At 47.1% G+C, this 15,846-nt stretch overlaps 1 protein-coding gene across 2 annotated transcripts in view; it reads right to left on the bottom strand.

The window, feature by feature from the left end:
• Nucleotides 1-450: 450 nt before the first annotated feature.
• LOC119161528 (cyclin-dependent kinase 1) overlaps nt 451-15,846 on the bottom strand; it is a 53,215-nt gene continuing 37,819 nt past the window's right edge. For both annotated transcript variants that reach the window (XM_037414051.2, XM_037414050.2), the window contains exon 7: nt 451-3,463. In XM_037414051.2, the coding sequence (XP_037269948.1) occupies nt 3,392-3,463 (72 nt within the window). In that variant the 3' untranslated portion in view covers nt 451-3,391. The remainder of the gene's footprint in view (nt 3,464-15,846) is intronic.

Here is a 15,846-nt window from a genome sequence, read left to right as displayed (position 1 = left end):
TGTGTTATGACTAACGGGCCCCCAGCATTACATTACAGCAATAAAACTTGAGGCCAAAATTTTTGTTTCAGTACACTTTTAAGTGATGAGGACGTGCATGCAAAGGTCGGCAAACTCGCTCATAAGTCAACTCAATTGGACTCGCTCAGACTCTGATTGAGAGCGATGCCGAATGAGTCACATTTTCATGAGTAAGAGTGCAAGCGAGTTCGGATGAACATTTTCGTGAATGCGAGTCCAAGTGAGTTTGGCTCAAGAAACTTTTGGCGAGTCTGGGTGAGTTTGAAGTGCAAAATGTATTTCTTGAGTGAGTCTGAGTGAGTCCCACTTTTTTTTGCCGACCTAAGCATACATGCCATAACTTTCGAGCCGACTACTAGCGGTAGCAAATGTCCCAATTCTGAGAGCACCAATAATTATCGTCTTGAAATATACCTATCAGCACCAAAGGCCTCTTGAAGAAGAGCCTTTTATTAACACTCTTTGGATAAATGCTACAAGCACACTTTTTGGGTACCCACTATCCCAACGCTACTGCTGATTATGAAACCATTCAGTTTGAATGTAAACATGAATGCTGTGGGCAAGCAAATAAATGGGTCTTGAATAGTGATAATGATGATGAAAACATTCAACATGGCGATTAGGGTGTTAATGATGGCAGTAGATAATGATAGTGAAAATGCTGAATCAAAGCTGTTTGCAAGCGGCCACGTTAATGTTTACGATAATGATATCAATGATAAGTAGTGATAATGATAACTAATGTGCTGGAAAAGTTGTTTTACAAAGGCAAGGTTTCCAAATACAAAGAAGAATGATGGACCTGTTGTAACTTGCGTTACCCGCGTTCACATACGTGGACACTTGTTACAAATTTTCCACGTTTTCACCTTATTTCAACTTTTGTATGTATTGTTATTACATATACAGAAAAAATATGCACTTGTGCAACTGGATTGGCCGTGGGACAAACAATTAAAAGCTCCTTCTATAATAACGAATGGTAATGCCAATGATAAAAAAAGTGCCATCTACAGAGCTGACCTGTTATTCAAAAAATCCTATACTGGTGCTTTTACACGTGAAAACATTTTGCGATAGTCTATTCATTTCTTTCCCGACAGGAAATGCTACTGGAATCTGAAGCTTACATGGATAGAAGCCAAAAGCACAGGCTGCTCTCACCACCACACCCACTGAAGCAAATGCAGCCCATGCGATTGCCACTCCTCACCCAAAACCCTAATATGCAGATACCTTTGAGCTGAAGGTTTAAAGAAAAAAATTTATGTCACAGCAAAGGACATCTAGCTCTTGACAACAATGAAAAGAAGTGGCAGTGTTTGCTGAAAAGCTTTCAAGCATATCCAACCAACCAACATAAAGAAATGATCAAGAGCACTCATGTGCAGGTTTTCACAAGTATGAACATGGTTTCAGAAGAAATGCGGTGTACAGTATAATTGGCACTAACGTTTGGAAGAGATAAAAAAATAGCACAAAAGACTGCCATTCTACGAGCTTGCACATGCAATGAAAGCATGAAAAAATATTCCAAAAAAGTAAGTGGCATTAACAGTAAATGAAATAAAACAAAGGGACAAGTTTTTCATATGCTACGGCAGTTGCAAGGCAACGACAGAAACTTTCTACTCTTCAAAGCGGCCACAGAAATGCTTCATGCATTCCCCGTAAGTTATACGGATACACATATCTATATAGATACAGTAAACCCCTATTGCGATGAAGCATTCTTTAAGGAACCCTGTTTTTTTGGTTATGCCACTAAAACAATGCAGGTTTTAGATCGAACAACCTAATGCCATGAGACAACATTACAAAGGCCAGCTTAGAGTATAAACATGCGGGTCTAAAAGTACGAAAATTGCTGTTTTTCAAAGCATTGTTTCTTTCCTTGGCATCAATGTGAGTCATGCGACTACACTAAGCCACACACTGAATACCTGACAATAAAGCAAAATTGTGGAACTGAAATATGGTTTCATCATATAACAACAGTGCAACCTTATATTTGGAACAGCTATTGTAAAGGGGCTGTTTCATCTTAACTTGAAGGCATACAATTGACAAGAAAACCTGTGTTGCTTATGATGCATCCTTCCAGTTTTGTAGTGTCAAATCTTTTTCAAGTCTCACAAATGCATACATTCATATCTTTTCAACAGCAGTAGGAGTTCCAGTTACAATTTGCCAGAAACAATTGTACACATACTTCAATGCCAGTGTTGCGAGCTCTAGCCACATTACCACAACTTTTTCAGGGGCAGCACTACATTTTTAAAGTACAGATTAAATAACAAAGTATTTGCTGTATTCATTACTTCATGATAATGGAGTTTTACTGTAGTCTTCTTTTGGAGGGGATATGTATATAATAAAATATTACCAGCCCTCATTGCAACATGAAGGCCACACAAACTTTCAGTTATGCAAAATCGAAACTTCCAGATGTCTATACCCTCATATTTTGAAAATATGAGTCTTTGAGGCATGAATGAAAATGTCAATGAATGAAAGGAATTGCAGCACTCCAGAGTTTTTCATCTGTGACACATGGTCAACTGCCTACACAACTTTGCTAGACATAAGGCTGGTGTTACAAAGTGCGTACAAGTACACTGGACAAAGCATAGAAAGCAAGAATAAAAACATCATAATTAACTTAAAACATGTAAAAAGAGCAAGGCAACACAGATGTCGCTGTAAACATAAAACTTTCATAAAAAAGAGGACACATACTATAATTACAAACGAGTCGATCATATAGCAAAGGAACACAGCGACATGATACGAACAACAAAAGGCATAAAAGAAAACAGCTCCACAATAACCTCGACAAAGGCGAAATCTAAGAATAAAGAAAAACAATTGTGCAGAAGATGGGGGGAATGCAGCAAGCTTTCATTGGGAAGTTGAGCCGATTCAATCTCTGATCACTTCAATCAAATAAAAACTGCAGCACATCTGTGTAGACACCACCCAACCTCCTATTCATTTTAAAACTCCAGTTAGCCAGACTTACAGCTGTATGTTTACGACAGCACACATGTAAAAAGACGGTAAGGTGCTGCACATATAAATGTTAAAACTGTACAAGTTGGATTTGTAAAGTGTATAAAGGAAGCTGTACAAAAAAAGTCGCATAAAAAGAAATATCGCATAAAATATACATACCGTAGACTCAGTTTTACAAAATATGTAAAATGAAACAGTATAAAATACATATCTGCAATTCCATTATACAGTGCAGGTGAACCTTGGTCCCTCTTCCAATACATTACCCCAAGGTGGCACATGGAGTTTCGCCCACAACTAACTTTATTCAGTACAGAGCTTGCACTGTGGAAAGGAAAGACCAGACAAGGGCTTAATCAAAATACTGATGTTTGAGGGCATCCTTTGCAGAGATCCTCTTGGCAGGATTGTAGATCAGCATTTTCTGTAACCAAAACAAAGAAGGAAAAAAAGCGGTAAGTTAAGAGCTCATTTTCTTTTGTTAGACACAATGTAAACTATATCACAACACAAAGGAAGGATCTGCGTAACTGTTGTGTTCCAAGCACCCCTGTGTCACGAGCGAGCCTTCGAACCCGCGAAGGACCGAATGCTGAAACTGCTTCCAGATGTTGACTCCTCCCCTTTCCCCGCTCGGCGCAAACGAGCCACCGTTCGTTTCCCCCAGCAGTTCGGCCACCGCCTCCATCCGAATAGGAATAAACTTGTTTTTAACCGTTCGAGGCTGTCTGATCTTTTTGGACTACCGCGACCTACACGTACGTCTATGGGCCGACGACAACACCCGACATAACAGTGGCGACGAGGAAGTGGATTTGGACCAACGCTACGCAACGATATTAACAAGCTACAAGCTATGGCTACGCACGGGCTCCCAAATCGGCTACCCGAATTCAACGGCTCATCATGGTCATCGTGGTTTGGACGCCTGCAATTTTACTTCGAGGCTAACAACATCACTGATGCAGCAATGAAGAGGGCCAACCTGCTAACGCTGAGTGGGGAGCAGACATACGACACAGTCTGTGCCCTGATTCAGCCACGCACTCCAGCAGCCGTTGACTACGACGACATCGTAGCAGCGCTACAAGAGCACTATGACCCAAGGCCATCGGAGGTCTACTGTCGAGCCCGCTTCCAACGGCGAGACCAACTGGAAGGCGAAAAAGTGGCCGAATACGTAGCGGCTCTCAAAAAGCTCGCTGCTGACTGCGATTTCGGGACGTTGACCGCGACAACTGCAGCTACTGCGCAGGAGGGAGGATCGACTGCCACACCTGCTAACACCACTATGCTCCCCTTGGACGTTATGTTGCGTGACCGCTTTGTGTGCGGACTGCGTGACGCAGGCTTACAACAACGCCTGTTCGCGGAGACGGGTCTCACCTTCTCCAAAGCCTACGACATCGCCCAACGAGCAGAGAGCGCTGGTCACCAGCAGAGGGATACTCGACGGAACGTCGAGCCGGTGCATCACACCAGTCAGCAGTCGGGTCATTCCACGTCTAAGGCGAAATCAAGCAGAAAGACACAGCGCTGTTGGCGATGCGACGACATGCACGATCCCCAGGTATGTCGATACAAGACAGCGACCTGCAATTTTTGCCAAAAACTGGGACACATTGAAAAGGCATGCATCTCGAAGCGCAAACAGCTCGGACCGAAGACTTCAGTGCAACGGAACAACAATGTCGACGCACAGGAGGGCCAGACGCAAGATACAAGCCGAACAGCACTAACGTCATCGGCACTATATGACTTAAACGCCGTTGTGAACCTCGGAACGAGACCGAAGATTACAACTGAAATTATGGTACACCAGCGCCCTATCAGGTTTGAGGTGGATTCCGGAGCAGCATGTACACTCATCAGCGAGGACACTTTTCGCGCTACTTGGCGTGAGAACGCGCCAGCTCTCCAGCAAGACGACACGCAGCTGAGAACGTGGTCCGGACATTCCCTTCCACTGCTGGGCTGTGCCAACGTAGACGTGTACTACAACGGGCAGACCCATCAGCTCCCCTTGCTAGTCGTCCACGGTTCTGGATCAAGCCTTTTAGGGCGAAATTGGTTCACCCCCCTTGGAGTGGTCATTGGCGGAGTTCACCACACACCCAGTTATCCGTCAGTGGAGCAGCTTCAAGATAAGTACAAAGCGGTTTTCTCCGAAGAAATACCAGGGAACAACGGACCTCCAGTCACACTGGAGCTGCGGGAAGATGCGATGCCGAAATTTTTGAAAGCTAGGTCGGTGCCTTTCGCCCTACGAATGTCAGACGAGAATGAGCTTGACCGACTGCAGGAACAAGGGATCATCGAACCGACGCAACATTCGGAATGGGCTACACCACTCGTTGTCGTCCGAAAGAAGAACGGTACCCTACGCCTCTGCGGAGACTACCGGAGCACTGTCAACCTGGCGACAAAAGCATCTTCCTACCCATTGCCGACACCGGAAGAGGTTTTTAGCACGCTTCGTGGTGGAAAAATCTTCAGCACCTTGGACTTGACACAAGCCTACCAGCAGCTGAAGGTGAGCGAATCAACGTCTGAACTGCTCACGATAAACACTATTAAGGGTCTTTACAAAGTTAAAAGGCTACCATTCGGAATATCTGCAGCGCCAGCAATCTTCCAGAAATTGATGGAGTCTACACTTAGCGGGATCCCAGGTGTTTGCGTCTACTTGGACGATGTTATTCTCGGTGGCGCCTCCAATGAAGAGCACACAGAACGCTTGGAGCTCATTTTGGAAAGGCTAGCAAATGCTAATTTGCGCATCAGTAAAGAAAAATGTGTTTTTGCGGTGCCTGAAGTGAAGTTTCTTGGACATCAAATTGACACGCAGGGTATCCATCCCTCTGAAGACAAAGTGCGTGCAATCACCGAAGCACGAGCGCCTACTAACAAGCAAGAACTGCAGTCGTTTTGGGGGCTATTGACGTTCTACGACCGGTTCTTAGAACATCGAGCTACAGTGGCCAACGACCTATATCAGCTCCTGCAGAAAGAAGTCCCATGGACTTGGTCGCCACGCCACCAAGAGTCATTTGTTGCCCTTAAGCAATTACTTCGCAAGTCTACTGTTCTGTGACACTACGACGAAAGGAGACCCCTACTGCTAGCCTGTGACGCATACACCAAGTGGCTGGAGGTAAAACAAATGGCTACAACGACATCGGCAGCAGTTATCGACACTCTGCGGTCGTTGTTTGCAACGTTTGGCCTACCGCGCAAGGTGGTCTCGGACAACGGCACTCCGTTTGTGTCCACGGAGTTTCTCAAGCTTTACAGCAACAACGGCGTCTCGTCTGTTACATCAGCTCCTTACCACCCAGCTACGAACGGACAAGCCGAGCGCTACGTGGCTGAGCTAAAGCGCGCCCTTACTAAAGACCAGACTGGGACAATGCAACGCCGCATCGCGCGCTTTCTCTTCAGACAGCACAACACTGTTCAAAGCACTACTGATCAAACGCCAGCGAAATTGATGTTCGGACGAGAAATGAGAACCCAGCTGACAGCAATTGTCCCGGAGCCCTCAGCGAAAGCACTGTCGGAGGAAGAAAAGCTCCCGCATAGCAGGAGAATTGAAAGTGGACAGCGCATATACGCCCGCCAGTTCCACAGAAAGCCCGGCTGGGTTGAAGCGACGGCACTCAAACGCATAGGTTTGCGGTCATGGCTCGTCGACATTGGTGGAAAGGCCACACGCCGCCACCTTAATCAGCTAAGCCGTTCAGGTAATATGCGCCAAGGGAACCTCCCATTCAAGCAGCCACCTCGACGGAAGCTTCGTTCCACTTAGCCTGGCATCTCGCACCAGATGAATCGGCGCCGCCGCCCGCCGGCCCTGAACACAAGAGAAACGACACCCAGCGAGCGGAGGCTTCTCTTCCTAGTGCGTCCAGAGCGTCTACGCGCCCACGGCGGCCCCCAGATCGCTTCCAAGTGACAATCTAAGGAGGGAGGAGATGTGTTCCAAGCACCCCTGTGTCACGAGCGAGCCTCCGAACCCGCGAAGGACCGGATGCTGAAACTGCTTCCAGATGTCGACTCCTCCCCTTCCCCCGCTCGGCGCAAATGAGCCACCGTTCGTTTCCCCCGGCAGTTCGGCCGCCGCCTCCATCCGAATAGGAATAAACTTGTTTTTAACAGTTCGAGGCTGTCTGAGCTTTTTGGACTACCGCGACCTACGCGCACGTCTATGGGCCGACGACAACACCGGACATAACAGTAACAAAAGGATATTATTGCATAGTAAAACAGTTGATTAACTGCTTTTTAAATTAAACCCAGTGGCAACACCATCTCTTATTGAAATGTGATTCATTACCATGCAACCACGCAGCGTATGGCTAGTTTAGCCCACTAAAAGAGGCACTGCTTCTGAGCATACTACACCTATAAATTCCACGCTGCGCATGCAGGCTGTGCACAAGTGTTTTTTTTTTTTTTTCATTGAAGCTGCTGAGGTATTCTGATGTAGGGAAAGCTATGCAGCAGCAAAATTGCTACTTTGGAGCAAATAAATTTGTGCCCAAAAGCACCCTGGAGCAGCTATTTGCACATTCTGGAGTACATTGGAGAAACAAGTTGTATTTACACTTAGACCACTGAATAATGCAGTGAGGTATGCATCTGGTCGGGTTGGTAAAGGTGTGTTTACACTGGGGCGTCACGACAGCGACAGACGCGGGGCAAACTCGAGTCAATTGGTCAATGAGTTGTTTGAAGACTACAACGATGACGCCTATAAAAACAGCATGTTGTCGTAACATGATGGCAGACTGAAAACACCAGCAAAACGAGGCTGCAGGTCGTCAGGACATTCGTGGCTGAGTGAAAATTCGCTGATGTCTTTGCTTCAAACGTCACAAGGGAAGATCTTGGGGGGAAAATAAGGAAGCCCTGCACAAGAGCTCTTCGCCTAAGAGTCTTAATGGGCGTCAGATGCCTATTAAAACGCTTTAGGAATCTCTTGCATGGCCTCCTTATCTCTCCACACAGACATTTTTTTTTTCTTTGTTTCCCTTTTACCTGATAGGGACAATTACAGAGCACGGAGGATGGCAAGTTCAGTTTGTGTTGCTGTGTGCGTGCCTTCTACAGGGCCTCCTTATCTACTAGGAAATCGGAAAGGCAACGGTGACTGTGTGAGGGCCCCGACGTGAAAAATCCTATGCTAACGACAATGTGCCCCTAAATCTGTGCGAAATGTCAACGCTCAGTTTTGCATCAGTTATACCAAGACATTGCAGCAATGACAAGCCGAAGCCCCCCCCCCCCCCCCCCCTTCCTCGCTTGAGTGCATACAATGAGAGAATACCAAGGATTGAGAAAAGCAACGGCGGCTACGAGAGGACCCCAAAACAATTGAAGCCCTCCGCCAACGACTAGGTGCCGGTAGATCTAGGGGAGGTGCTAACGCTCTGTTTCAACAAGAGTTTGTCCCTGGAATTTGGACCACCTTGTGTCTGTGAATGTTTGTGGTTAAACTCAACGCTCTCTAAGCTAAGACTCAACCTAGAAACAACCTAGCATCACCCAGCTAAAGCCTAGCAACAACCTAGAAGCAATTAGATCAAACTTCAGACTCATCCAGTTTATGGCAAGGCTTGCGCATCTTAGGGCAAGCTTTGCCTTTTTTTTTTTTTTTCTTGCATTAGATAATTATCTAGACCTTCTGTGTCTTAGAAGACATAGCAGCAACTATAAAAGCAAGCTAAATACTCTTTGCAATTTTCTTTTTGATGAGCCAGTTTCAATTGCAGTATCCAGGAGGTTAACGCTTTATTATGTCATAAGAATGGCTCACTTTATCTTTGCAACAGGTGCTGCGGCCAAACGCGAGAATAGTCAGGCAAAATGTGCTCAGTAACGTATAGTCTCACTAGCCTTGCATAAGCAAATTTTGTAGCTGTATGATCACAGCAATACCAGATCCTAAATTTTGAGCCCAATTTCATGGCCCACTTAAAATATGTGTGATTTCTCCAAGTATTGCTTATTTGGAAAGTGACAAGCTTTGATACATGCAGAGCATGCAGTAGAGATTTCACACACACACACAAACACACACACGCACACAGACAAAGCCTCTGTATCCTTTTGTGTAAAATTATACAAGCCAAAAAGTTGAACATGTGCATTTTGTCTAAAAGAACATTCCTTCTGTGACAACAGTATTTGTACATGATCCAAACCAGAAGGTATGGAACAAACAGTACACACAGAATGAAGTGTGCCAATTTAGGAATAGGCAGTGCAAGTACTTTGGTTTCCATCTTCACATCGTGTCAAAGTATTCCCATAATTTCCTCTCAAACACCTACATCAGAGACAATGTCCCATTCATTGGCCAGATTCATAGCGATGTGACGCAGTGAAGTTATTGCACACTTCTTGAAAGAAGAACACTTAGGATGAAACACGAGAGCGACACAAGCGCTTGTGTCCATCTAATCCTTCATCCCAAGTGTTTGTCTTTTAAGTAATGTGCAATAATGTAACAATAAATAGCTACCAACTCGACCAATCAAGTACCCTTATAAGAGACATAGTTACTTAGACAATTGTGCAAATAAGGTGCAACACTTATGATTATGACGTTTTATCTTGTGAGCACTGTACATAATCTGCAAAACAAAGTTTGCTTGTGGAAAACCACTCTAATACTATAAATGATGTCTGCGATCCAGTACTTCCAGTGAAAAGCCTGCTTGCATGCACAGTGGCTGCTGCAACAGCCCAGCTGTGTAGCGCTGAGAGTTACTTCTGACCAAATTTCATTGCATACCTGCCAACCTGGCAGCATGTCGATCAGGGAGACCACAATGGGGGGAGGGCGGAAGGTGGCATATTAAAAATCACTGAGACTGAGGCATTTGCGACACACTGTTGTTGCTTTTGTACACTGCAATTGCAAAAGCATGGCATTTCAGAGCCTCCACCACAGTGTTTTCGGCATCAGCAGCCATTTTCGCGACAATGGCAGTTCTCATACGTGTGCACCCGTACCACAAGCCTTGCCAACGTGCGAAACGCTTACATCACAGCCGCACATGGTACAGAATACGTGCACTAGCCATCTTTCCTTCCACGAGGTCACCAAGCACAGAAACTCAGCTGTGTCAAACAGCTGTGGAAACTCAGCTGCCTACAAACGCTTGCAAGCTAGCGTTTCTTTGCTTTTTGCCAAGTTCAAAGATTCTGAATCTGGGAGATTTCCGCAGCGGAGGGGGGGGGGGGGGGTCAGGTCAATTCGCGAAATAAAGAGAGGGGGGGGGGTGTCCCAATTTCGAGCGCTTGGCTTGGAGTGGCCGAACACACGAGGGTAGGGTTTCCCACTAAGGTGGGGGTCTCAAACGGGAGCGGAAATATTTCCAAAATTTTTCGTCATCACAACTTTCAAAATTGATTTCCATAAAAAAAAAACTTGCTTATATCTTCCTGAAACAAACGTGAACGAACTAGATGGTGCAGTTGGCAGCCGCAAGTCCAGGTCAAAGTTTTCCTCACTACTAGGTTCTTTAGGCAGGAACGCCAAAATACTTCTAGCCTTTTTTACGTCTTCACTGTCTTTAATCTACCACTCAGGGGTGGAAGTGGGCTTCAGTTTTTTGGGGCAGCTTTGGTAGCTGTAAAAACGGAGTTTTGAAGCAGCTCTGGAGCACGAAAGGGTGTGTTAGGAGCATCGAAATTTTGTTTTGGAGCAGATTTCTTGGGTCACACTTCACTGTTAATTAGAATTTTTGCTTTCTGGTAAACACAATGAAGTTCAGTGGTTTTTACTAAGCATGCAATGCTAATGAAGGGACCAGACTTACCCAAATGATATATAATATACCTTACAACATCAAAGCCGAAAGCACAGCGACTCAAACAAAAAACACAAGTGGCGCTCTAGTCGGTTACTAGACCTCACAGGAAATGTGGCAATGTTCAAATTATGACTAAAACACCGCATTTAACATGAACAGCAACTCAAGACTAGAGATGAACTGCTATAATACGTTATCTTCATACTAAACTAATAAGACTGTATAAAAATAAATGTAAAAAACTTATGCTCCTGTCTTTGAAATTTCACAGCCAACATGAGAACCACGAGGATTAAAATCGGCTCGTCGCGCTATTCAAAGGCAATGAAGTGAAAAACTTTTTATTACGACAGTAACTATACAGTTACACGACGACAGGCTTTCACCATCGCCGCCATGTTCAGAGTAAACTACAAGTTCGTAACATTCCTTATGCATCGTATGTTCTAGCTGGGTGTAGAATTGCGCAAGCTGGGGTGATGAGCATGCTCAAGCAGAGATTAAACGAGCCGGCTGATCTCAGTCGCTCACAGGGTGCACGCAATAGCATCCCACAATGTGTTGGACCTGCCGCCGAACGCTCAAACAGAAAGGAAACATGCCACCTGTCTTGAACGAGCATGAAGAGACGCGAGGGAGAGGGGTGAAACCGGTGATGTGTGAAACCGGTAATGCCGCTGAGCAGCAAAGACATGTGGAGTGTGCTGCGTGGCAGCTGCAACGACACTTCCTGTGATTGTCGGCGTTACGTCGTTTTTTGTTCACTGGACGACTCCACAGCAAACGCCATTCGTTGCGACTACTGCAACCACTGCTCAGCGGCTCATGGCCAAATAACTGACTCGGGTAAGTGGCTTTTGTTTCAGATACACTTTGACGGCATGTGAGGTCTTCCTGATTTCAATACTTGTCAAATCGGGACCTTTCTCAGCTGGTAAGAGCCGCCTCGTTTGTGGATTTTGTTATTAGAGTGCTTGTCTTAGCTGTATATATTGAAGGCATCTATTATGCGCTTCATCCTCATCTGAACAGCAGTCAATCATCATCATATGTTCTGGCTGACAATCATCATCCTTTTTCAACGTGCGCTTCATTTTCGGGTCTGTTGCGCTTGTTCGTTCCCGACTTCACGGCCAATAAACTTCGTTACAACCGAATCGTCATACGTGGTGGAGGTAAATTGATGATCCCAGTACCTCTCCTTACAACGCCTACTCGCTGAAGCTCCGTTCAGGCCGCCGCTTGGACCCTCAGTCGGCCAACATGTCTCGGAGTGAGTGGGTGGATGCCCTTTCTGCTCCCGTCTCTGCGCCGCAAGCCCCTCCTCTTTACATCGTAAACCACCAGCGTAACCCTCTGATCTTCGCTGGTCTCTGCGGCGAAGATGTGGAGGACTGGCTGGATAACTACGAGCGAGTAAGCGCAACTAATCACTGGGACGACTCTAACAAGTTCCGCCGAGTATCGCTTTATCTCACGGACGTTGCCAAGACATGGTTCTTGAACCATGAGATCGACCTCACCGACTGGCCTGCCTTCAAGCAGCAGCTTCGCCAAGTATTCGGCACGCCAGCCGTTCGATCCGCTCTAGCGAGGAGGGCCCTAGAAACTCGCCAACAACATCCCGGCAAGTCATACACATCTTACATCGAGGATGTCCTTGCGCTTTGCCGACGCGTAAATTCTTCGATGTCCGAGTCGGACAAACTGCGCCACATCCTGAAGGGCATCGGAAGCATTGCCTACAATGCTCTTGTTGCCCAGAATCCTTCTACTGTCGCTGACGTCGTCTCTACGTGTCAGCGTCTCGACGAACTTGATTCTGTTTGCCTTCAGTCGGGCAATAGTGAACACCGTACAGCAGACCGGGACCTGCATGACATGATACGGGAGATCATACGCGAAGAACTTCAATCAATGGGCATCTCACCACCTTCTCCATCTGTCACACAGCCTTCAACATGGCCCTGCGTGACATTGTAAGGGAGGAACTAGCATCATTCACAGGTCCAGCCTACGTACAGCCACCTCCGTCTAGCCCTCCAACGTACACGCAAGTTGCAGCCGCGCCTCCTCGCAACGCAAACTCTACTTCGCCGCTGCCATCATTCACGCCGGTTGCTGCTGCACCACCGGTCCACTTCCGGCCAATGCCACCCGACCCTCCGTCTGTCCACTTGAGTGCGCTATCTCCCGGTGCGCCGAACGCCCTCTGCTACCCGCCTTGGCGCCCGTCTCGCCCAACATGCTTTTACTGTGGATATCGTGGCCATATATCGCGCTTCTGCCGCAAGCGCCAGCAGGACGAGCGTCGCGGGTACGACATGCGCGAACGGGACTTTTCCAGTGGGGATTCTTACGCTCGCGTTACTCATCTGGACAGCAGCGATCTCCATCTCCGCCCGCGTTGACTGAGACGCGGAACACTTACCGTTCAAGCCGACGCCGATCACCTTCGCCCTTACATCGCTCCTCCTCTCCTCTTCGGCCAGCCTTGTTTACGACTGACAACCGGTCGGAAAACTAAATGATGCAGTTTTCGGAGGAGAAACTGCATGTAACAGTAGGACTCGTATTCCTCCAGCACGCCCGTTCAACATGGTTTCTGTTATGGTGGAAGGAGTTCTCGTCGACGCTTTGGTGGACACCGGTGCTACAGTTTCTGTGATTAGGTATGATTTGTGCAAACGCCTGAAAAAAGTAATGACACCTTATAATGGACCCAATCTAGTCGAAGCCCAGGGGAACACTATCTGCCCTTTTGCTCTTTGTACTGTTCGTGTGTCTATTGATGACATTTTGCATTACATCGAATTCACTGTGCTTACCCAGTGCTCTCACCAGCTAATTCTAGGGTGGGACTTCCTATCTTCTTCTTCAGCCGCTATATGTTGTGGTGAACGGATTCTGCACCTAACTAATACCGACTCCATGTTCGACGAAGGCGTCTACAAGCCACTACGCCTGTTCGCTCGCGAAGATCTCGAACTACCGCCACATCAAGAACGAATTGTGACCCTGACCTCTAAGGACATCGACCACGGTGACGTCTTGGTGTCCCCTTCGTCGACTTGCGTTGCTAAAGGCGTAGCCCTTGCATCAGGTGTCGTACGCTTTCACCATGGCTCCGCGCTCGTCATTGCTACGAATGAAATGTCACAGAAAGTTTTCCTGCCAGAGGGCACTGCAGTAGCCTGTGTTGTGGATGCTGAGCCTGTCAGCGTCACGCCACTTAAACCTGCCTCTACCAACGACCGTTCTATGAGTGAGCCTGGATCATCCTCTCCATTCACAGCCCTTATCAGTGATGACTTAACAGCTATGCAGGCGCAGCAGTTGCTTGCATTATTAACGAAACACGGCGATTCTTTCGACATCTGCTCCTCAACGTTGGGCCGAACTACCACTGCAGCGCATCGCATTCAGACGGAGGGAACATCTATTGTACATCGCTGCCCGTACCGCATCTCTCTCACTGAGCAAAAAATCATCGAGGAAAACGTCGCTGATTTGATTGATATGTGGGGTTTAACGTCCCAAATCCACCATATGATTATGAGAGACGCCGTAGTGGAGGGCTCCGGAAATTTCGACCACCTGGGGTTCTTTAACGTGCACCCAAATCTGAGCACACGGGCCTACAACATTTCCGCCTCCATCGGAAATGCAGCCGCCGCAGCCGGGATTCGAACCCGCGACCTGCGGGTCTGCAGCCGAGTACCTTAGCCACTAGACCACCACGGCGGGGCGAGGAAAACGTCGCTGACCTGCTCCACCGAGAAATAATTCGTCCACCAACTAGCCCTTGGTCATCCCCTGTTGTTTTGGTACGAAAAAAAGATGGCTCCGTGCGCTTTTGCGTTGATTAACGGGCACTTAACAACATCACACGCAAGGACGTATACCCCATGCCCCGCATCGACGATGCCCTTGATTTACTGCAAGGCGCCGAATACTTTTCAAGCCTTGATTTGCATTCGGGATATTGCCAAATTCCCATGCACGATGACGACAAAGAAAAAACGGCATTTGCAACCCCCGATGGCCAATACAAATTTAACGTGATGCCTTTCGGGCTCTGCAATGCGCCCGCAACGTTTGAACGCATGATCGACACCGTCCTGCGTAGTCTCAAATGGAAGACGTGTCTCTGCTACCTTGATGACATTATCATCTTTTCATCAACGTTTTCTCAGCACCTGAAGCGCTTGGATGACGTCCTGACATGCCTCGCCGGTGCGGGTCTGCAGCTCAACACTAAGAAATGCCGTTTCGCCACCAAATCCATCAAGGTTCTCGGTCATGTCGTCAGCAAGGACGATATTCGCCCTGACCCCGAAAAGATCGCTGCAGTCCTTCGATTTCCACGCCCCACAAGACTTAAGGATTTGCGAAGTTTTCTTGGCCTCGCATCCTATTTTCGTCGCTTCATACGAACTTTCGCTTCAATAGCTGCGCCACTTCACCAACTACTTGCTTCACAAACTACTTGCTTCTAATGCACCCATTGTGTGGTCCGAGGAATGTCAATCGGCGCTTGACCTATTGAAAGAAGCTGTGACGTCAGAGCCTGTACTCTGCCATTTTGATGACACCGCCCCAACACTCCTGCATACCGACACCAGCGGTTGCGGTATAGGTGCTGTTCTCCTCCAACGCGATAACTCTGGACGGGAAAGGGTCATCGCATATGCTAGCTGAGTGCTTACTTCTACCGAAAAGAACTATACCATTACTGAGCAGGAGTGCCTCACTGTGGTTTGGTCTATACAAAAGTTCCGTCCTTATCTGTACGGCCGTCAATTCACCATCGTAACGGACCACCACGCCTTATGCTGGCTTTCTACAATGAAGAACTTGTCCGGACGCTTGGGTCGTTGGATTTTACGCCTACAGGAGTATCAGTTTGAGATTATTTAAAAATCGGGCAAAAAACATCAAAACGCCAACGCTCTTTCTCGTTGCCCACTACCTACGGCTTCGT

This window comes from Rhipicephalus microplus, chromosome X, assembly GCF_043290135.1.
Source record: "Rhipicephalus microplus isolate Deutch F79 chromosome X, USDA_Rmic, whole genome shotgun sequence".
Lineage (NCBI taxonomy): Eukaryota > Metazoa > Arthropoda > Arachnida > Ixodida > Ixodidae > Rhipicephalus > Rhipicephalus microplus.
The sequence above is the reverse complement of the archived record's forward strand: the minus strand, read 5'-3'. Positions and strand labels throughout refer to the sequence as shown.